Raw genomic sequence first — 24,017 nt, forward strand, 5'->3', positions numbered from 1 at the left:
TTTTTTTGTGTTGTGTTTTTTGTGTGGAAATACTGATGTAAATATTCGCCCAAGATTGCATTTATAAGGTGTTCATATTTTATTTTATTTTATTTTATTTATTTATTTATTTAAGGTTTCCCAGCTGACCTGGGGAAGCAGAATGGGAAAATGTACATCCTTGATTAATCCTGCAGTTCATAGGGAAATATTGTGCATCTTATTCCTCCACATTTATCTAACAACTAGTTTCCTTACAGATTAATCTTTCAGGTGCAAAACATACACAGCATCTTATAAAATGTAACACACAACAGTACGTAAAACAAAAATGAAAGTAGCTCATTGTCGACAACATTAAATTGCTGCCTACATCAAATCAAATCAAACTTTATAGCTCAAGTCATACATGAAATGCACCTCTAAGTGCTCAATACAAAAGAGTTAGAACATGACAAGAAATATTAAAATCAAAATAAGATATAATATAGTTTCATAAAACTAACAATATATGTCAGAATTATGAGGTAACAGTAAAAGTGAAAGATGGGAAAAAACACACATTCATATGTGATGATAAAACGCATACAGAGGCCATGCAAAGATGTAGTAGTAGTGTTACTTTTATATGTGTAATTACAAGTAATAAATATATTTATACAGAAATGTAAACAGGCGTAAAACAGTGAGTAAAGGTAGATAAGGATAAAGTGATAGTGTCAGAGTAATAACCTACATAGCAGACCTTGCTGATAATACTTTAGTATCATTTTGAATGCAGGACTGTGTTTGTGATGGGTTATTTTTATATTGTAATATTTTTATGTTAATACAGTAAGTGAAGGGTTTATGTCAGAGCAGTGAAAGATCTGGCCTGTTGCCCATTTTGATTATCATAGAGCGCCACCCTGTGGACAGTATCAGCAGTCACCATCATTATCATTTTATCCTGATTTAATACAGTGAAATACAGCTTATTGTGTGATTAATAAACATGGTTAAACACAAAAACCTTGCAGAATGAATATGTAATTTTTATTTTTTACAGTGGTCTACTTAACAAAACACAGTAATATAATTTAAAAACTGAAAATATGAACTTATACATACCAGTCATATGTTGTTTTTTATAGTTATATATATTATACATATACTATATAATATATAGTTTTACTTGCAATAACAAATACACAAAGACACAGATGTCATACAGACAGGAGGGTAGGGGGGGTACAGGTTAATTACACATTGAAAATAAAGAAGGGAGATTAACTATAATTGTGCATGGTCAAGATTTGAATTATTATTATAGGGAAGCCGCTTTGTGGAGAAAATTTGGGCCAAAAAGTATTTGGGTCATTGTTAACGTGTGTGGGTGTTGTAATTATGTAGATTAACAAAAGGGCAGTCAGTAACACACACACACACACACACACACACACGAAAAAAAAACCCAATAATACATTTTTATAAAGTTTTTCGAGAAAAAAATATTTTATATTATATCATATTATACACTTTAACATAATATTTAAAAAACATGCAGCTGCAGCCGGTGGCGCCTGAAGCCGTCAGCAGCCTGCGTAACCCCGCGCATGCGCAGAGCGGCTCGATTTAGCAGCTGTATTTCCTGCTTGCTGTTTCCACTCGAAGCGATGGCAGAAGTGAAAGCTTCCCTGGTTTGTGGCGGTACGTTCACTTTTTAATTCCTGTACATTTAACATTACACCGTACACGTTACCCCAGCGCGTGATAAGGCGACCCTCAAAGCTCCTGCTGGTGAAACTGTGGGAGGAAACTGATGCTGAGTTAGCTGGGACGAGCTTTAGCTGGTGATGCTTCAGTCATGAGGTTTCAGGCTGGAGGGCTTGGAGACTGCACAGCTCCTCTTCACGTTAACATAACATGTACTTTTCTGTTTTAATGTTGCAGTTGTAGCGGCTTTCCTGTGTTCAGCGGTGCTTGCATTTGTCGAAGATCTAGATGACACGTAAGTGATGCTCTCCTGCCTCAGTGTTTCACCTTCCTGCTGTTTCTGCTGTGACATTATAACGTGCTGCTGCATGCAATGCAACTTCCGACTTTGTGTGGGTGCAAATTAGAGTTTAGGTCAATTTACTTGCTATTTAGGCTTTTTTTCCCAACATGTGCATGTTTATTTTGGTGCAATTTTACCATATTTTTAAGAGTTTGTGACATTTCCAAAGAGTTACATGATTATCGTCAAACAAAAGAGGCTTATTTAAAGCAGAAATAAGATGGGGTGGTCTTGATTTCATGTCAGGTTTCCAGTTTCACAGAGCTTTTTAATTGGATGTCTGTGGAGATTTTGTCTCCTGTGTATTTTGTGTTTGTGAGATTCTCTAATTTGTCTCTTTTTGTAATTGGGAGCTTTTCTTCTGCAAGTTTTTGCAAATAATGTCTCATGCATACACACTGGCCATGCTGTTAATTCTGTGTATATCCAGTGTACTGTTATCTATGCCTTAGTGTCTCTTTATTTTTTTATTTCATTTAATTTAAAAGTTGTGCACAGATAAAAACATAAGTGTTACCATGTGATGCACCATACCAGATTATAGCGTAGAGCTAATTCGCATCTGCAGTCATCTGCAGTTCACATTAGCAGTTATAATTACCTAATTTATTTTTTATATTCAATTGTGCAAAGGGAATTTTAGGTCCAATAATTCTTTGTAACACTGTCCAACTGTGCAGTAGTTGGTGCAGCAATATTCTCTGCAGTTATTCAACTTGTCAGTGTTCTTCAGTATCCTAATTTATTCTCATTAATGCCACTATTAAATGTATATTTAACATACAATGCACATGTTGTTTACATTTTTGATTACTATATCTACTTATGTATGTAGTGCTGCACATTGTATCATGATGCACATATTTTCTAAATATTTCTAAACCTCTATATATTAGTTGTACATTGTATTGTAACGTAAGGGCTTTTATATTTCTATATTTTTATGTTTTATACTTTTAAATTTTTTACAGAGATGTTAAATTGAAGCATTTTCCCAAGATTTTTATATATATTATATTACAGATATATTTTTACCAATGTATGTGTTCTATTGTATTATATATTTTTATTTCTTATTTTTTGGATTTTTATTTTATTTTTATTCATACTAATGCACATATTTTATTTTATGTACATATTATTTTATTTTCTGTGATCTTAGTTCTTATTTTCATCTTTGTTATTTCAACTATAATTCTGTGTGCTTTTACACCAGAACAACTGTAACACATCACACTTTACTGATGGGGATAAAGATGTATTTTTCTCTGATTCTGATTTAACATCATTTATTTTTCTTTTTAACAGATTTAAAGACACCAGAGTGAACGATATCTGGCTGGTTGACGTGAGTATGACATTACACACACGCACAAACACACACACACACACAAACCAGTCTGTGTCCATTCAGCTATGCTTTACTTAATATCCAGCGCGCCACTGTCCGGATCATCCCTTGCGGAAGTGGCGGCAGTCGGGGTGGGATGTTGGAGGGCGGGGGGCCGGAGGGGATGTGCAGACTGCCCTCTGTGTTTGTGATTAGAGAATGAGAAGTCATGCATGCCGGGCAAAGCCAGGGGGCTCGGAGGGGTTTATATCAGAGTTTGTGTCTGGGTCCATATAAGCAAATCAACCGAGCTGCATTCAGACCTGGTTTTATAGATTTTACTATTTCTCAGAACGGATACACAGAGACTCATAATAACAAAGTGAATATTTTACAACTCATTTTATTAAGTTCAAATTGAAACTAAATAGGCCAAATCCAATAGAAAGGGGATTTATTGGGGAGTGATCTGATCTAATCTTACTGTGTATTTGATCTGAATTACTCCCACTTGCATGTTGTATAAGTGTATTCTTAAAGCTCCACTTATTCGTGTTTTTATAATACAAATTAATCAAAAGTCTTACGTAATGTACAAGGTGTCATTTCCAGTGATGAAAACCTGCAGAGAATTATCAGCCAGTCTGGAGCTCTTTTTAGCACAATAACTATATGGTTTTGTGAGCTTTGTTGCTGACAGACATTAAAAGCTGTTAACAGCAAAAATGCCCCAAACACTAGATAACAAACCCACTTTATACGTCCTGCTCAGCACTAAACAGCACACAGACACAGTTAACGACAGTTAGGTGAATAAAGTGGTGCATTTAGCTGCTGAGAGACAGATATTTCCCTCAGGAGGTGGTGGAGGCTCAAATCAGAGCTAAAATTGGAGTGAATATTGGGCTTACTTTCATCAGGTGGACACACGTATACAGCATATCGTTACTTTATGGCTTCTCAGGTTTAATCTGCAGTTTTTTGGTTTTTTATGTGTTAGTCTGAGAAACTTACATGTAAAAAGCGAGCACAGGGGAGGTCATGTCCCTCTTGGTATGTCTGTTGTTGATTGCTTATATAAGAAACGTGCAAATGTAACGTATTTGTGATTTGCAAAAACATACAGTGCCAGCATTTTCTCCTGGCGCCTCGATGAGTGTTATCCCTGGTCTGAGATGAAATGGAAAATTTAAAATGATATTAAATGTTTTATTTGTTTTTCAAAAATCAGCTGTGGCACACGCTCAAAATTCAGCACAGTAATGTACATAGATGTATTTGTGATTATAAAAGAATCAAGATTTGGTTGTTTACCATATAGATAATGTTATATTTTGTGTGATTAAGCATAATGTTGATAGTATGTTGCTCATTATTTATTGATTCCCACCTCCTATTATTTTCAGTTCTATGCGCCGTGGTGCGGCTACTGCAAAAAACTAGAGCCAGTATGGCACGATGTGGGAGTGGAGCTGAAGAGCTCTGGGTCGCCGGTCCGCGTGGGAAAGATGGATGCAACTGCTTACTCTGGTGAGTGAACGATGAAGCTCTCCAAGGTCTTACCTTGTGTCCCTCAGTGATTATTTCATGTGCTGTAGACAAAATTACATCAGCCTAATGAGGGGGCCCTGCATGTAAAAGGCTTTCAGGTCCAAGGTCTTCAAAAGCACCATAAATGATGTAAAAGATAGCTTTTTTTATTGTGACATTATCATATTATAATATGACACATATCATTTAATACATTAATTAACAGACTGAAATTTTATTTATATTCCACTGGACTTTTAGTGGTTCAACATTTTGGAAAATTTGTATATTAACGTTGGCAAGAAAGCAGACTTTCCTCCTCCAAAATACGACCACATATATTGTTTGTACAAGCAGTTTATTACGACCCATGTTTATGTTTTGAGTTAAGCGGTGACCTCTAGTTGCTGTAGTAATTATGACTGGAACAAAAGAGGGTGTCGGGTTATGTGGCATAAAGAGTAACAAAGTCCGCCTACAGAGGAGAACATGGTGGATTGGTCAAACACACATAGGACCGTTACCCAGGAGGCCGCTGTTTGTGTCAACTTTGAGTTATTTTAACATACATAACGAACTTAGCTTACGTCACATATGAAGCGGGAGCTTTCGTCAGTTACAAAGTTACAAACATACCTGTTTTTAGGGATGTTCCTAACTGATTTTAGCAGAAGTTTAAACTTAAACTAGTCGACTAGTCTCAAAGTAAGAAATCACTCCGAAAACCATTTACTCTATAATGTCATACATTGTATGAAAAAAATATAATGTATATCATAAGAGCCATTTGAAATCGTTCATCACATTTTTCAATAATAAAATCGTATTTTAAATGCCACTAAAATATTTGGCTCCTTGTACCGGACATTATGAACATTGCACAATATCCCGACAAAAATGACAACAGCTCACTGATTTAAAGTCAACAAATACTCAAAACACTGTTCTTTAGGAAAGAGCATTCTCACCGGGTGAATGCAATTGCATTAAAATTATGTATTTTATTTTTATTTTAATGTTTTACTGACTAGTATGACTGGTTCAGACTAGTGAGGGGGGGTAACCTTTACTCAGCTAGTCCGCCACCTATTATTACCCAAACCATGATACTTTCTGAAACCTGACCAAGTGCTTTGGTTGCCTAAACCTTACTGACGTTTTTAATGTTAATCATGTGTTTTATACTACAACTCTTACAGTCATATATGTCATTTTTTAGTTGATCTCCTGCCACCAGTAGCCGCGCTATTTTAGGAAACGCTTCTGTGGGTTACATAGGAACAAATGATGTATGTGGTTAGATGTGCTGAAGAGGTTGTTGCAAGAAAGAAAAATATACGCATATCCCAAAATGTCAAACTGTTCCATCAGTCATCAACTATTTTCCTGACCCACTTAGTCTGAAATTACACTGTATGCCTTATATTTTTTTTCTTTCTAATGCCCTATTATTTAATTCTAACTTTACATTTTTTTTATCCTTATTTTCTCTCCGGTACTTATTTGCACTGTGGAGAGAAACATGGAGAGAAACATTTTCAATTCCTGTATGTCGAACGTGCATGGCAGAATTGACAATAAAGCTGATTTTGACTTAAAATCTTTGAAGCGCAGAAAAGTTTACAAGATATTTTTATTACATGTCTTAGATGCTGTGTTTGTTTTCTATGTTGCAGGAATGGCGTCAGAGTTCGGTGTTCGCGGTTACCCCACAATAAAACTGTAAGTGACATAAACTTTTGTAATCATCATTCCTAACTTTGACACCACACTCTTGCTTTGTGTTATCATCTTTGACATGAGATGTAACCATGCACACTTTAAACTTTCTTTTTGCAAATTGCTGTAATTTTCTTAACCACTCAGCGCAGCTTTGAACAGGCCCAAAGAAATCCATAAGAGATTAGAAGGCTTATTGAATTTTGCATGGACCTACAGGGTCTGGACACAGTGTGATAATTAGTCCAATACAATATATCTGCAGATAACACTATTTCTGTGAAGCCTCTAGTGTTAAGTATTTATTAAGCTTGTGTCAGAGAGGCATTAACAGTCATTTTTTAAGGCTTTAATTTGGTGTTTTATATTATTGTATACTGTAGCCCTCCACTATCTTCACCTCCTCTGTCTCAAGTGTCTTTACTTAAGTTGGATTGTGTTATTATCAGGTTCCTTTGTCTCCATTGTTGTCTTTTTTCCCTTGAGGTTTGTCCTGTTGAGATACCATTAGATGACTTATTCAGGAGGGAACAAGGTGTTGTTGCTGCTTATTTATGGCAACATTAAGTGACAAACTGTTCACACATTTTGAGCTTAAATTTGATTAATTTTGGCACTCCTGGATGCTGTTAATGATTTATTTCTTGGGCTATAAATTGTTTAAAATCAGCTTTAGCAATTTAAATTTACCTTCTATATTTTATTTTTCTCAGGTTTCAGATTTATTGATGAACAAATCAAGATATTTTTTCCACTTGTGAACTATATTTTTTGCATCTCATCACACTTTTTTTTTCACTGAAGCGAGAGTGACAGTTGTTTTTTAATATAAAATTAATGAGTTTAGGTAGACGCCAGCTGCTCAACAGCAGAGCTCGTTGCTGACGTGAGAGAAATGATCGTCCTACAAAGCAGACTTTCCTCCATGTATTTGAAACAGAATCATTTATCTGCATGCTGCCATAATGGGCTCCCCATTTAGTTTCATCAAGCTCATTTGGAAAACTGCCACAGGATCACGGCAGGGTTCATAACATTAAACCAAGCAAGTGATGAAACACCCGTCGTAGAACATGAGATACCTCCCTGGGTGACAGAGAGAGACTTGATTTAGAGTTCAGTTTCCCCCTGAGTTCATTAAGCCCTGTGGGCTGATGCAACCTCAGAAATCCTTACTGCATTCTGCACGTTGTGAGAGCTCGATTCGAGCAGTTTCTTTGGCTGGAACTTAATTAGGGACAGTCATTTGTCCTGTTTCTTTTTTTTTTTTTTTTCATTAAAGGTGAGAGGATTTAGATTAAGTTGACCTCCATGATGAAGAAGCTTTTCCGGATAGATTTGCTGTTTCATCAGAACGTCTTGAAAGAGACAGAGTGTCGTTACTCAGATGTCAGACACACTTTAGTTGTGCCAAAGACAGATGCCGTTTTAAATGGGCTAAAATAAAGCCGCAACTAAGCATTATTTTGATATTGTAGATGCTTTTTTTTGGGCTAATAATTATCTGTCGAGTCTATGGAATGAAAAGAACATGGAAAAATGCCTCTAACAAATTTTGAGGTCACGTCTTTAAATATTTTGGTTTTTTTTGACCAACAGTCCAAATCCAAAGATATTCTGTTTGCATGCTCTCCTGTTTGTGGCAACTTTATTAGGCACACCTGTCCATAAGATTGTTAATGCGAAATATACTCAGCCAGTCATCTTGCAGCAACTAACTGCATAAAAGCATACTGCAGACTTGGGTGAGTTGTTCAGTTGTTGTTCAAACATTAGAGTAGAAAAAAAATGTAATCTACGTGACTTTGACTTTGATGAAATAATTGTTGGTACCGGGCAGGGTGGTTTGAGTTACTTACTCGACACATGTGACTATCAGTTTAGTGTAGTTTTAGTTAGAACTGGTTTCAAATTGTTGGATCCAATGAAATGCCTCTAAATTTATTAATTCCTCCAATTATGCTTGGGCAGTATGTAATGTTTATACTTTCATACCTTCCTGAAATTTCATACAGAAATACACAGTATATAACAGTACAAGTGTGCTGTGCTGATTCCCCCCCAATGACGAGTGTGCGACTTACTTTCAGCTTTTCAGGCTCATAAATACACAATAAAAACCCACAAAATGTGAAGAAAGGCAATATTCTCATACTGGTTTTCTTTATTAAACAGAGAAATACAAACTTTTGAATTATACTTTGTCTTAATTACCTTGGTAACTCATTACAAAATACACTTCATTCAAACTTGACAGAAACAAAATAAAATTCACCCAAGCTATCTTGGTTATTCTGGCCAGTTAGTAAGTCCACCCTTCAAACAATCACCAGCTCCAGTTTGGTTGAAATAAATCCTTAATTTACCAAATTCGATATGAAAAACATGCCGTTATTCTCCACGTTCTCTCTGCCGTTGCTGGCTGCCAGCTGTTTACAGTTCTTTAGCTCACCACTACATGTCACAGTGTCTTGTAGCTCAGCTGTCTGTTCCAGCAGTAGATCAGAGACTGAGCTCTAGTGGGATGCTGAAAACCTGTACACACACACTTTTTTTTCAAACAGAAAATTGATCAGGATTCAAGATAATCTGTAATGAATCGGACTACTTAGTAATCGATAATGGCACTGGTTTCAATGAAATTTTATATATTCCCATCCCTACTCTGCAATTCTGGCTTCTCGATGAATCCATGCCACCATGAATTTAGGCAGTTTTTGGTGCAAATGAGAGTCTTAATACCTTGGCAAGGCAAGGCAATTTTTTTAAATAGAACATTTCATACCCAAAGGCAACCCAAATTGCTTTACAGATTAATCAAGTCAAAGTTCATAGTAGCCCAATCTCAAAGCATGCCCCCTAAAGACTTTAGTCATTTCATTTCAATTTCAATTTGATCTATAAAGTCCAATATTTCAAATCATGGTTAGCCTCGGAGGGCTTTACAACATACGACATCCTTCTGTCCTCAAACCCTCACAGAGGATGACGAAATCTCCCCGAAGTGTCCAATGAGCACAGAAAAAGGAGAAAAGCTTCAGATTTTGACATTTGAGAAGCTGTAACCAGTTAATATTTGCCATTTTTTGCTTGATTAAAGAACAAAAAAGCTAGAAATCGAATGTCAACTTGGTTGCTGATTCATTGTCCCACTATTGCCAAATCAAATGATTTAGTTTGAGCTTTGCCTCTCTTGTAACATTCCTCTTATTTTGCTCACCAAATAAGGCTTTTCAGACAAACCAATATCCTGAATGAAAAGTTCAGTGTCACGCATTTGATTTCCATTTCATTTTCACATGAACGTCTTCACTCAGCAGCAAATTAATCACACAAAATAATGAAAGGTACTGAACGGTTTTACATTTAAATGAAACTTTCACTCATGTTTTGCTTTTCTTTCCTCCTCAGGTTAAAGGGTGATCTTGCCTACAATTACAAGGGACCAAGAACAAAAGACGATATCGTAGAGTTTGCCAACAGGGTGGCGGGGTAAGCCTTCAGTCACCACTTCATAAACAAATGACGTGGAGCTGATAAATACGTTTATTTCACAGCTGTGCTAATAAGAACCATCCGAGGAAGCTTATCGATGTAGGCCATGTTTGTTTCGGAGCTCGGTGGGCTTCCCCCCTCTGATGCTCCAGTTTAAGCCACTGCATCAGCTGTGCCTGACAGATTTTCTCCTCCTTGAGGGGAATCAAGCTAGATCCATAACAGAGGGGTTGATCAAAAGCTTGGCTCGGACTTCACGGCTGCACGTTGTCGAGTCTCCACTGGGTGGTGCCACCAGCTCAGAGATCAAGAGCAGAATTGTTGGGAGTTTCTCCATCAGAGATGTTAGTGTGCCATTTTCTGTGCTGAAAAAGATTCTACTCATTAAATGAGCTAATCCGTGTGGGTTTTGTTTCCCTCTCCAGTCCAGCCGTCAGGGCGCTTCCCAGCAAGCAGATGTTCGAGCACATGTTGAAACGACATGATGTGCTTTTTGTGTATGTCGGTGGGGAGTCTCCCCTCAAAGTAAGCAGCATTTATGTCATGAATCCAGTTTTTATTCCAAGCACCCAGTTTCTCCAGAACTACCACAATCCTAAAACTTTAAAATATGTTGTGTAAAACACCTCGTAGTGACAAAGCCTTTACGATTGTTTAAAGGGATGGTTTGGAATTTTTTGAAGCGAGGTTGTATGAGGTACTTGTTCAATGTTTTACCTACAGCAGTGATACTCAACTTGCGGCCTGCGGGCCAAATCTGACACCTGAAAGGGTGCCGGATGGTCCCCCAACTATTTTCTATTTAATAATAAAACATAAAGTGACACCAGGTATTGTTTTTGTTCTTTCAGTATGCACACGGTGCCAGAGTGCATAAAACAGTATCAAATACAGCTTTTAATACAGCTGTCCAAAAATCCTAGAAATGTCTGAATATCCTGGAAATATCCTAAAATCCTAGAAATATGTATGGGGCTGCAGCTACTGGCCCCTGGACTCCTATCATTTTGCAAAAGTGTCCCCCAAGCAAAACAAATGACGTATTCCTAACCTGCAGTAAAGCCAGCTAAAAATGTCCCACTTTAAACAAAAAAAAAGGAAATTTATGTGTAAGTGCACGCTATATTCAGATTATTTTCACCATTCAAACTTTCAGTCAGACGGCCCATTTCAATGGGCAATCTATTAACCCTTTGAAACCTGGATTGACACCATGTTTCTTGTGCTGCATTAAGACGCCTTTCATGAGTATTTAAACCTTTGAACCCTAAAAAGTTGGTTTGATTTCTTCCGAAAAGGGCAATTGGCAACGTGGCAGGAATAAACAATTTGTTGCTGACTCCTCCACAGCAGTAGATTGCTTAACTTCCATGTCTGACTCCAGCTTGCTTCTCCAAACTGGTGGCATATCGACAGACATCTATAGTCTGTACATACCTCAAACAACCCCACTTAAAAAAAAGTCTGAACTATCCCTTTGACACTGATTTAATGGAAGCTATTGTGTACGTGCTGAAAGACTCTTTTGCCGTTGTAGGAGAAGTACAACGACGTCGCCTCTGAGCTCATTGTCTACACCTATTTCTTCTCGGCTTCAGAGGAAGTCTTTCCAGAGGTAAAGCTTTGAATTTGCATCCCTTTGAATTTCAGAAAAAGAACCTGAAATCACTTGCGGACTGTTCCATATTTCTTTACATCACACATTACTGATACTCTTGAGTGTTGTGCAACCAGTTGATGTTTCTATCCTTGCTAGTTTCCTCGATTAAAGTAAATAATTACATTTATTTCGCATCGTTATCCTCCGACAAGAGCATATACAGACACCAGGCTTGTGTGCTGTCTCTGCATTATGCAAAACAGGATAAGTTTGCTGCAAAGCGCTGCTGCTTACGGTCTTGTCCCACATTTTACAGGTGCACATACATTCATGGGGAAAAATGATTTATGTACTTAGATTAAGCATCTTTTTTTTTGTTTTTTCAACAGTCACTAACTTTGCCGGAGCTTCCTGCGGTTGTAGTCTTTAAGGACGGGGCCCACTTTACCTACGATGGTGAGTATTGTGTCACTTTCTTCATCCACTGTCTTGTTTTGTTAAATTAGTCATAAAAAAGACATATAATGGGCCAGTAGGGTGCTCTCCGTGTCCTGCTCCTCGTCTTTTTCCTGCTGTGGTGCTCTTTTTTCTCCAGCTGTGTTCCTCTAGTTTTCCGCTCTCTGCTGCCGTTCTTTCATCTTCCTCACCACACTGAGTTATGGTGTGCCTGGCCCGTCATAAAGCACCCAGGGCTCTGCCCACTATTGTGTGTGTGGTGAGGCCAGTGATGTTGTGGTGATTTGTCTCTGGGCGGACATGTATAGCAGGCCGGGGTGGATGAGCGTGAGAGACCACAGTTTCAGTGCAGAGCCGGTACTGTATACATGCAGTCGTGTAATGCCGAGAACTGAATCATAGCAGCAGCTGTCAAGTCTGTGCAGTCGAATCATTTGTGACACAGGAGGTTTAGAGGAGCTGCTTTTTTCAGTCCAAAGCTTCTCATCGCCACAACATGAGCTCACCACATTCCTCCATGATGTCTTGTATTTTGCCGCCGCTTTTGGCGCGAGCTGGGAGGCGGAAACGGAAGGGGAGAGCGTCAAGACACAATGACAACACAAACGGACACCAGTAGTGGCTGTTGGGCAGGTTTGGTGAACGGTGTAGCACCCGAAGAACAAAATCCACCCCCGCCAAATTTTGCGAGCTCACATCCATCTGCTCCACCTGACCATTACAGAAGGGGGGCTTCCTGCACCAGAACCGCAGCAGGAGAGGCTCACCACAGCATACACTGATGACAAAAACTCCACACTCTGAAGAGTCCTCTAGGACCTTGATACGGAGAATGTGTCGGATGTCTAGCATTGCCATGGTGACGGCATATTAAGCTTGTCAAGGACTGAGAAGAGGAGCAGCGTGGCAAAATGACACGGCTTTGTCCTTCCTCACATGGTAGATTTCTCCTTCCCCCCCTTTCAAGCCTCCAGAAATAGTTGAAGGAAAAACGCTCTAATTATTATTGGTTATTGTAGGTGAAAATGAATGAAAAATAATGAGAGTACAGCTCATTAACCACTTACCTACAATGACAGAAAAAAGAAATTTCCCTTTCCGCATCAGAGAAAGCAGCTCGCCTGTTCTTTTTTTTTTTTTTAACCTCCTGTGGTTCTCAGCAACCGGCTTCCTTCCAGCTGAGCTGTGTTTCTCAGGACTGGTCTCACTGGAAGTCGGTGCCTGGATGTTGGATGGGGGTATAAATGAGGCTGAGGCACCTTGTGTGGTTTTCTGTGGCACTCGTTTTGCATGTTGTCACTTTTTATCAAATATTATTTGGCTAAACTTCTGAGACATGTTTGCATAGGCGCGCAGCGATACTGTTTTATGGCAGACTATAGAGCGATGCAGGGATGACGTTGTTGGCTTCGCCTTCGTTCACTCAACAAAAGACAAAAGGATTTTTCAGTTTAATTTTAGATTATTTCAGAAAATAAGATCTGTGCCAAATACCAGTTTATGATACTTGCGTGTTTTGTTCAGGAAAATAATCATCACAAATGAACACCACTTTTATGATTTTTGAAGCGTAGATGCATCTTTTGAAGTAAAAAGCTAAAGTTAGGCAATAAACAAACTACGCCATGGTTGCATGACTTGACATTGCTGCCACAAACAAGACTGTAAAGCCACGTTCGGTGTAGTCTTATCAGGCCAGTTATCAGTACAATAGCCCAAAATTATGCTGTATCAATTTTGTTCCCCCCACCTTCAGTATTTTATGTTGTACAACAAAACCTGAAAATCTCTCAACTTTGTGTTATTATTTCAAAACCTGTTCAAAAATCCTGTTGACTTCATGATGATAATCGAAGTGCAGAACTGCTAACTCATTTCCGTGTTTTCGGACTCATTCCTGCAGCACACTGTGGCTTTATTGAAGTGTGTAGATGTATAACACACATATTGCATTTTTTATTAGCTCTCTCGTTTATCCTCCAGCTGCAGAGTTTTGTATATTCTCAGAACCAACAAGCAACCTTTATCATCAATTCAGATTCAAAATACTTATGAGAAATTTATATCACATTTGCTGTTCTTACTGTGCATGTGTGACTTGTGTTTTTAAACAGTAGACGCCAGAGAGCGAAGCCACACCGTCCAAACGCGGCCTTTTGTTTTGTGTAAAATGATATTTGACAAATCGTTGAGCTCTGATTGGTTTAGTGCACATCACAAACAGCGGCATCCCTTTTGTAGAGGGCTGTTAAAATATGGTACAGCACAGAGGCTCATACATATTTAATAACTCAAATCCTCAGTTTCATTCAGGTCTGCACCCTTATTTTGCTTCAAGGGCCAAATGGTTTTGATCATCCTGCGCGTGCAGTGAAATCTACGTGGCTACGTATCAGTGCTGTGAGGAGAGAAACATAATTGGGTTGTATGTTGGTCCACACAGCATGCTGATGCACTCGACTGGAGTGTTTTTTCAGACATGTTTTTAAGTGTGAATACACATTAGCTAATACTCAGAGCTCAGCATCAGGCTTTCTGTTAATCTGTCACAGTGGTTTATGGCTTGGCCTCGCCGCTCCTTGTATGGAAAGTAGCATAAAGCAGCCGGCTGTGAGCCTGCACTCTTTTGCATGTGTTTATTGGTAGCACTTAAATGACAGGCAGATTAACAGTCCATGAATGTGATGACGAGACGAGATCACACTTGAAAAGGTGCTAACACAGTGATGATATTTTGACGGCACTCATGGATTGTTTTCTTATTTGAAGTGGGAAAGACGACAAGGTCAGTGTGGACGACACGACCATATTTCCCAAACATTCAGCTGTATCGTGATTAGAGTTTGTTTACATTTTAACTGACTGGTACCTGGATTCAGAACTGGTAACCAATGCTACCTTTTTTTGGTACTTGTTTTTCACAGTAATAACAAAAATGTTATTTTTGAACAAGATGCACGGTTGAATTAGTTGACTGAAACGGCAGAATTATTGCAGAAGATCACCACACCATAAAAACTGCTAAGGAAAGGCCTGAGGACCGGCTTCAACCTGGCCTCCAAATTCCCCAGATCCCAATGTGATCATGCATCTGTAGGACATACCTCAGTGCTGCTTACTTCTCCATCCAGTGGTTCTCATGTTTGGGCTCATCTGTGTGTTTTCCAGTGGCGCTCAAACATAGGAAATCAATACATTGTGGAAAATGTTTTGATCCTTGCAGGCTGCCATAAATAAAACCCTGCAATTGACAGGGCATATTTTAATACATATTTTAGTATTTTTTAATATAAAAAAAGAATTGATTATTTGTCATATGTGATAATAAACTGAATAACTTTGGATTTTTGGACTGTTGGTGGGATAAAACATATTATTTAAAGATGATTAATGGGTTAACAATTTAACAAATAAATGGCCCAAAATTAAGAAAGAAATGAGTGAAAAGCTACAAGAAAACTACCTTAAAAATAAGCAAAAAGAAAGTCAAAAAATAAATATAAAAAAAGACCCCAAGAAATTGCTGAAAAATACATTTTTCACAGTAACGTAACTGTAAAATATATAATGAAGATAATTTTAAAATATATAACTAACAGAATTAATTTTATAAAAAAAATATAAAATTGAGAGAATTATAAATGTAGTTTTCTCAGTTTTTTTTCCTTGTTTATCAATTAAAACCCCTTTCGTATTTTCAGATAATTTACTTACAACATTAGCTTATTTGTTGCAGTTTGCAAGACATTTCTTGTCAAGTTGCGCATTCTGTTTTTTTTCCTTTGCTTTTGAAAGAAATTGAATCAATTTTTTGGGGGGGTTAAGAAGTTCAGTTGCTGGTGAAAGGCGTCTGAATGCAACACAAGAAAACTGATCAGGGTGTTAAAGGGTTAATTGAGATAATGGGGAGTTTAATTGATAATGAAAATAATCTTTTCCATAATTTGGCTTCACATATCTTCCACAGATGTTTCCCATCCCACATTGTAGCCTTTTTGTTGCACTTTTTGCAGCCAGCCAAAGCATTTTCATTGTTTATCTTTAAGAGTTTCCTTTTTGTATAAAGTAAGAAAGCGAGACATGCTGTCCTGTCATCTCAATGAGCTTTCTTCATCATTCTTTTCATCCTCTGCCACTTTCTGCATCTCATCCTGTTTTGAATTATCTTTGATGTTCGCTTCCTCTTCTCCCTCTCTTCCGCTGCTTTTGTTTTTGCGTTATTTGCATTGTCTTGGAGGTCATCCGTGCCATTAACCTCCATCCTCGAGACGTGTCAGAGCTGCCTCCTCCCTCCGCGCCAAACTCTGACACTGGATCATCCTCACTCCACCCACTGTCTGTTTTCATCCCCTTCCTGGCCCTCATCTTTCTCTCTCGTCTCCCGCCGTGTGAACTCCGGGCTGACAGGCTCCTGTAGGGCAGTATGGAGATTGCGAGGTTGGCGCCCTGGAAGAGAGCAGCTCTAATTTGTTTGAAGGTGAAGCAGGTTCAGTCGGTGTAGAGGGTTCATCGCGCTCTATGATCCCAGTATGGGGCCTTCGGCTCTCCCTCGCTTCTGGGAGGAGCGAGTCGGGCAGCTGCGTGCCGTCTATAAAGCCAGAACATCTGCGGAAAGAATGTCTACCAGATTGACTGACTCAGCAGGTTTAACAACAGCTCTGCCTTTGCACAGCAGCAGCAGCAGCACTGAGAAATAGATGCATTAAGGTCATTTCGATTCTAGTATAAGCTACGACCTCTGGGGGTTTAAACGCGTGTTCAGGTTTTAGGTTGTCATGTTCAGTATTAAGCTCCTAGCTCGTTTAGGGAGCAGTTAAAGAACCATGTTAAAGTCATCAGTGTTGTTGTAATTACTGTAATGGTAGCAGAAAGGTCATGATAACTTATTAACATGTCATAATGAGGTCCCAGCTACATTTGACATCAATTATGAGCATCCTGTAGTCTCTCTCAGCCGGAGAAAACAGTGCTGTTTGAGCAACCTCGCTACACCCTATTTCTACCCTCCGGGGACAGACTCTGGTTCTCGTTTGCATGTTTCCTCCAGATGTTAGGGTAGCAACAACATGTGGTTCTCATTCAGGAAGCAATCCTTTATTTTACTTCATTTTTTTATTTATTTATTGCACTTTATCTTTTTTTTGTGCCCAATGCATCTGTTGAATTATGCATTCCCTCCAAATGTGTAAAAATCTGCCAAATCTGTGTCCTGAAAATGAATGTACTACGCGTGTAGAATCATTTACAAACCAAATGTGTTTTTTCAGAAAGGCATAATAGCTGTGAAAATGAGGTTAGGTGAGCCAGCATCCCCGGAAAAAAAACAGCATCTATTGTGAATGAAAATCACATTTTATTTCATATCTTGACAGCCAGCTATTTGATAAATGTGAAATTAATGCTTTTCGTGGTCAAAATGGTCTTTCATTTACATCTCGACAGCCAAACTGATACATTTGATTGTTTACCTCTGGATCGATTCCCAATCTGCTCACTCTGACTCAATCCAGCCGCTATTTCAGAGCCAAAACAGCCTCCCTGACTACTTAACCCAGAGGCAGCACTCTGTCAAAACAATTTCTGATCATTGTTTAACTGACCCCTGTCTATGAACGCTCGGCTTGTGTCCCGCTCTTTATTTTCCAGAGAGCGCACAGGTGGTAAACACTGTGATCTTCTTACAATCCAGGCATCGATTCGCTGTTGTGCTTTGTTTTTAATATAGACTGGTTGTGTGCTGAATGTCGATTTCTGAAAGGTTCTGTGTGTCTTCGTGTTGCAGAGTACGAAGACGCTAGTTTGTCTTCGTGGGTGAACAAGGAGCGATTCCAAGGATACCTTCAGATTGATGGCTTCACACTGTATGAGCTCGGAGAAACAGGTGGCGTATGCATAAAATTTGTCATCCATAGTATGTTCTTCACTTTCATGATTTGTTGTTTCAAATAACTTTTTTATGTCGTCATCCTCAACCGCGGTCTGTGTGAATACTCTGCACTGTCCATTAATCCCTGATTTTTTTATTAACCTTTGATTAGATAGGAGTAATAATAATAATAATGATAATAACAATAATAACAGTAATAATGCTAATAAAAATTAACTTTATTCCTATAGCGCTTTTCTAGAGTTACAAAGTGCTTCACAATACAAAACCACACAATATATAAAAAAAATCAAGGCAAAACATCATTCACATAAAATTCAATTAAAATATAATACACACACATCCATATATATGTATAAATACCAATACAAACAAGAGGTCCAAAAAATATCAGTCTATTATCATAAAAGATAAAGAAATGGAGGAAATTATCACATTTTTCCATTAAAAAAAAAAAAAACACCACTTAAACACCAATTAATTGTCCTATTATTTCAGCTCTGTTTTATTTTCGAAACATTATAAATGGCAAAATCATGTGCATGATGATGATTAATATCAGTGTATATTTTTATTTTTTGGTGCCCATTTTACTCTTAATGACGATTGAGTCAAAGTCAACAGTCAACATTTTTAAATTACAGCTTGATTACCAGCACATAATAATTTGAAGTGCATCAGCACGCAGCTTTACTCAGCCCTCTTCCCTCTTTAATGCTATTTCACACTAAAATCTCTATTTAGCTTCCCGCTCCACAAATATCCAATCTACCACATGATGGCTTTATAATTAAAAATCAAACATCTTAGCGCTGCTCTTGTCAAAAGTTCCTTGTAGAAATATCAGCATTAATTGTGTGTCAGGGGTTTGATGGGGAAGTCTGTCACTTCCTTTAGATTAAGACCATGTTGTGCTGTACGCACACTTTCTCTCCCGCAGGAAATTTAAGCTCGACAGTGAAATACAAACCGTCTCCTAAACAGCAGTATATTGATGCTGTGTGCTTTCTAATATTAGATACAGTGTTTTACTGCTTTATGTGCAGCTGACTGCGATAAGTGACGCTCAACGGTTGGATATGAGTTACATTTGTTGCTGTTTACAACCATTTTTTTACTCATTTGAACCAAATTTGCAATTTATCACTCTGAACACAAAATATTCTCTAAAGCACCATAATTGGATAAAACGCTGTGACTGATTAAAGACGGCATACTGTAGTCTGCAGCTTCAGTCTCTTACAATAACAGAGACTTTAGATCGAAGTGAGTTTGTGAAAACGCCATGAAATCTTCCAGCCTTGTCTGTAAAGGCTTTTCAATCAAGTGTCCAGTTTCATGCTCAGTGTGTGGTGGTGAAGTGATATTTTAATGCTTTAAAAGCCTTATCCCACGCAAGTCTATGTGCCCATAAATACCAGTGTGACCAAGATCAATGAAGAGCCTCAAGCTGTAATTTAAATCTATTCATGGGTCAAAACACAAAAAGGGACGGAACACAAAAAGAGACGAGGATAATGTTAAAAACAAGAATATATTTAACAGATTTGCAACACAACAGTTGTGTTTTCTTTGTGGTGCACAGAAAGATTGGAATTTTCTCAAAATTTGGCCCATAAACTCAAAACTTTGGGCACATCATCACTGGATTTAGATGTCCGTTCAACACAGTCAGCTGAATAAACAACATCCAGTCCACCAGCCATGGATTAGAAAATGAGCTGGTCCAGTCTATAAATACACCTCAGCAGATTTTAAGAAACACCATGCCTGAAAGTTGTTAGATGATGTCTTGTCAATTGGATTACATCACTTCACAGTGAAGGGTGCGAGCACTAATAGCTCTTTCTTTCAGCTTTTACCGGAATAAGTTACATAAATCTAAATCTAATTGTTAATGTCTTGATTAACATTTCTCCTCACAGTCATACCAGAAAGTGAAAATCAATGCATAATTATAGTCTATCAGCATTTTAACTACATTATTATCACAAAGAAAGAATAAAAACTGGCGAATGTTATATAGAATGGGTTATGACTGAGCTGTAAAGCATCAGTAATCATTATCAATAATCATCATTTTAGTCATTAGGCAGTGCTTTGGTAGTCAGTGGTTACAGTGCATGCCATATAACTGCAGTTTTTAGTTTTATTTGACCTTTTGTTGCATGTCTTACTTCTCTTTCTCTCTCCTGCATTTCTATGCTATCATGTGTTAAGTAAAGGTGAATTGTACAATTCCTATATAGTGACTAATGAGAAAGTGGTCCCCTTTTGTTTTAATGAAATACTTCAACCACAAAATGATCATTTGTATATCAGTTACTCAAGTGTTACCTTGAATTCATGAAGAAAAGTGTGTTTTTCTTGCATGCCTCCGCTGTAAACCCAAAAACAAAGAAAATTCTGGATAAGAAGGGGGGAAAGATCAGCAAACTATAACAAAGCATCGGTTTATAAAATGTCACACAACTCATGCAGCATAATCCAAGTCTCATTTATCCAGTTGAATGCTCAGTACTTCCTGAGTACACGCATTTTCATTAAAACCTTTCTATATTTAAAAACTTTGACCTTGCAAATGAATGGCACACATGGCCAACAAGTTTGGAAGTGATTTAAATTATGATATTTTAGCACAAATACATGTGTTTGGGATAAGTTTGCAGGGATGTACCGGTTTCAAGGTTTACCATGGTATGAAAATAGACGGTTAACCATGTATGTTTGCTTATCTACGATACTGGAAAAAAATGCAACTGGACAGAGAACGGAGTAATTAGTTATTTTCAATAATTTCATAGTGTTGCAACCCTAGTTTAGGAAGTACTGAGCATACGACTGGTTAAATGAGACTGTGATTATACTGCACATGTTGTGTTGGAGTTTGAAAACAGATGTTTTGACGTAGTTTTGCTATTGTTAAATGTGGACCCCTACGACTTAAATTTCTAAAAAAATGTTTGCCGTATTCTTTGTTCTTCATGAAGGCATGAAGAAAAAAACAAAAATTTCTTCACAAATTCAACGTAAAACAGGGTGAGTGATTAATATACAAATGATCATTTTATTCCTTTAACCTGAGATTGTGGCATCGGCGTCAGTTGAAAACATTTTGGCTTAGAAGTCCTGTAGTTGAGCAACATATGAGTTTAGATCTATTTTTTTCTGACAGTATATGAATAATTGATACAGCTACATCAACAGCCGATTCTGTGCACCTAGTTAGGCACTACAAAGACTTAATTATGCACATTTTTGCAGGTTGTATTCCCACGAGGATGTAGGAAAAAAACCACAAAGTAAATGATACATAAACTTTTGTTCACTGTATTCCTTTTTATCCCCCCGACAGCCTCAAAACAATGCAATCAAAGTTATTTTGAGATTATGTTGATGTGATTATTGCATATGGAAGAGCTGCAAGTACTTTCACAAACAGAAGCTCTAACACTTTCAAAAGTCTTTCCTTTTCACACAATTTACACAACAATCTGCATGTGAAATATTTCTCTGTTTAAGTACATCAGGCTGTCCGCTTCCTTTACATAACTTCAATAACCACCATCAGTGACCACCAGGGGGCAGGCTGGTTCTCTCATCCCAACAACAAGAGGTTTCCAGCCTCAAACCAATACAAGAAGTCTGAATAACAGACCTTTTAAGTTGTGTAACAGTTTTTTTTTAAGTAGACCTATTTGTCGTGTCGTGGGTTTGGGTTTTGAATGGCACTGAAATAGCTCTTCTGCCAGAAAGTGACCACTTGTTTCCTGTTCAACCAAGTAGAAAGCCTAAGCTAACTTAATGTTTGAGTGATGAATGAATAAAGCGCTCTCGGTACCCTCTTCCCTTTCTGTCCCGCAGTTGAGAGGTGATTCGTCTCCTCCACAGCCTCTTATCTGCCTGCCATTGTCTTCTCAACCTCTTTTTGTGTGTGCGATTGTGATTTGTAATCCCTGTCTGCCACCTCAGGCAAATTGGTGGCGATTGCAGTCATCGATGAGAAGGACCCCACAGAGGAGAGTGGCAGGTACAAAGAACACTGAAATTAAAAAGCGTGGCTCTATATAAATGACTCCCACACACTCCCACACCATAGTTGTGCCCAAGTGCACAGCCTTCAAATAAAGATAAGACTTGCTGTTATTGTTTGGATCTTCCCACAAATTACAGGCTTCGGTCTAAAAACAAAAAGGTTAGACTCCCGACTCATGTAGTGTTTCTCTCTCCTCTCATTTGCTTTTAGATTAAAGACCTTGATCCAGAGGGTGGCGAAGGAATACAGAGAACATTTTAACAGGTAAGGCACGGATACGCCATGAGGTCAAAGATGAATATCCAATTTATACATTTATTCGAGGTTGGTGCGCTCACCGGGGAGCGCTGCCTGTCTGTTCGCGAGCAAGTTTATGCCTTTGTCGGGGCACGTCTGTTTTGGTTGAGGTTCAGTAGAAAGGTAATTATGCAAAATGTCAGCTTCCAAATATAGGTGTTCTTTTCAGCTGTCAGTCAAAAACTCAGCTCGGTTTGTATTAATGCATAATTTCTGTTTTCTCCGGCTCTGACTGGAGATGGGATGTTTGTGTTGCGCTCCGCCTTGTTCGACCTGTTCTCTTACTGGAGAGGAACCAATTAAACAATGCAGTGAATACAAAGAGGAGATGCACTCCAGATGTATAATTTCACAGCAGTATTGTTGTTATTGTCGCTGTAAGAAGACTGTAAAGGTCATAATAAAAGCAGGCGGGGAACAGAAATGATGCAAGAACACACATAACCAAATGTTTTAAAGTGGCAGTGCGTAAGATTTAGGGCTCTTTATGCTCAATATTACATTTGTATATGAACACGAATGGAGCCCTCTGCTCATACTTTGTTTGTTATTTCGTCCATATTTGTGCACTTATTCTGAAAGCTTAAGGATACAGACGACGGAGCAGTACCATGGGACATAATAGGGGCAGTGTAGAGTAATTCAAGTGCGATACAACTGTAGGAGAGGACAAATACTTTTAAAAAATAATGGAGCAAAAGGAATCTGTAATATATTGAGAAGAATTCTCCATCCACATGTTGTTATGTATTTATTTTATGGCCGCACAGAGCACCACCATCTACAGCACTGCCTCCATTAAAGGTGCATCATTACAGCCTCCTGCACCTCGTTTATTGTTATCCAAAACTTTTGACTCTGCCCTCTAGTGCTATAGCTTCATCTATTATTTTTATCTAACATAAATGAGACATGGCTGTATCTATTTTCATAAGTAAAGGGTGTAAAAATGAACCGTCTGAAACTTCTCCCAGTTAGAATTAGTGTTCATTGTTCAGGAGGTTTTTTTTACCTGAAGCTGAATGATCCACAGACATCTTCTCTTCTTCAAAACAAACAACTCATCTAAATTGGTAATATACTGAAAATGCAGTTTCATGTTGAAAAATCAATTTCTTATGCTGTTTCGGCTCATCAGAGACTGGCCGCCATGTGTGCTTAAATTTTATAATTTAACTAGACACACAGGAGGTTTGTACCAGGAGCCAAATTATCTGCAGAGCTCTTCTCCTCAGAAACAGCTCCAGTAATTTAAACTGAAAGAAGCTCCACATTAAAATGAAGTGTCTTTTCAGTGCTGCTTACAGCTGGCGATGTGAAAACACAAATTGCCCCATCTATAACTAGTGTCTAGTTTGTCCATTCTGGGTTACTGTAGAAACATGTTGGTGCAACATGGGGCTCCGATGACAAGGGCCGGCTCCCGATGTTAACATAAATGGCTTGTAACAAAAATATGATTCTTATTTTTCGGCATGTTCTCACTCCCGACTCAAATATCGCTGCTTTATCAGTGATTTTTATCAGTGATACTATGCACAGACGTACCTTTCGTGGCGGTTTGATATGCAGCGGATCACAGCAGTTGTTGATACAGCAGGCAACCACCCAGCTTGTTAAATACCACTTAATTTGTCACTGGTGCACAGA

At 38.2% G+C, this 24,017-nt stretch overlaps 1 protein-coding gene and 1 long non-coding RNA gene across 2 annotated transcripts in view; one reads left to right on the top strand and one right to left on the bottom strand.

Annotated features, from left to right (window-relative positions):
• The first annotated feature begins 1,545 nt into the window (after positions 1–1,545).
• The window catches only part of tmx3b (thioredoxin related transmembrane protein 3b), a 48,915-nt gene continuing 26,443 nt past the window's right edge, over positions 1,546–24,017 (top strand). The window contains exons 1-12 of the mRNA XM_042510784.2: positions 1,546–1,668; positions 1,912–1,969; positions 3,326–3,365; positions 4,754–4,877; positions 6,554–6,599; positions 10,008–10,088; positions 10,517–10,616; positions 11,629–11,706; positions 12,081–12,147; positions 17,930–18,028; positions 22,007–22,064; positions 22,281–22,334. Coding sequence (XP_042366718.1) covers positions 1,575–1,668; positions 1,912–1,969; positions 3,326–3,365; positions 4,754–4,877; positions 6,554–6,599; positions 10,008–10,088; positions 10,517–10,616; positions 11,629–11,706; positions 12,081–12,147; positions 17,930–18,028; positions 22,007–22,064; positions 22,281–22,334 — 899 coding nt within the window. The 5' untranslated portion in view covers positions 1,546–1,574. The remainder of the gene's footprint in view (positions 1,669–1,911; positions 1,970–3,325; positions 3,366–4,753; positions 4,878–6,553; positions 6,600–10,007; positions 10,089–10,516; positions 10,617–11,628; positions 11,707–12,080; positions 12,148–17,929; positions 18,029–22,006; positions 22,065–22,280; positions 22,335–24,017) is intronic.
• LOC148186065 (uncharacterized) lies at positions 8,743–13,351 on the bottom strand. Its single transcript, XR_015775322.1, has 2 exons — positions 13,215–13,351; positions 8,743–13,115 (listed from the first exon to the last, which is right to left on the bottom strand). It is a non-coding gene; the product is annotated as an uncharacterized LOC148186065 (long non-coding RNA).

Source organism: Plectropomus leopardus, chromosome 21 (genome assembly GCF_026936395.1).
Source record: "Plectropomus leopardus strain MGB_pleo_1.0 chromosome 21, ASM2693639v1, whole genome shotgun sequence".
Lineage (NCBI taxonomy): Eukaryota > Metazoa > Chordata > Actinopteri > Perciformes > Serranidae > Plectropomus > Plectropomus leopardus.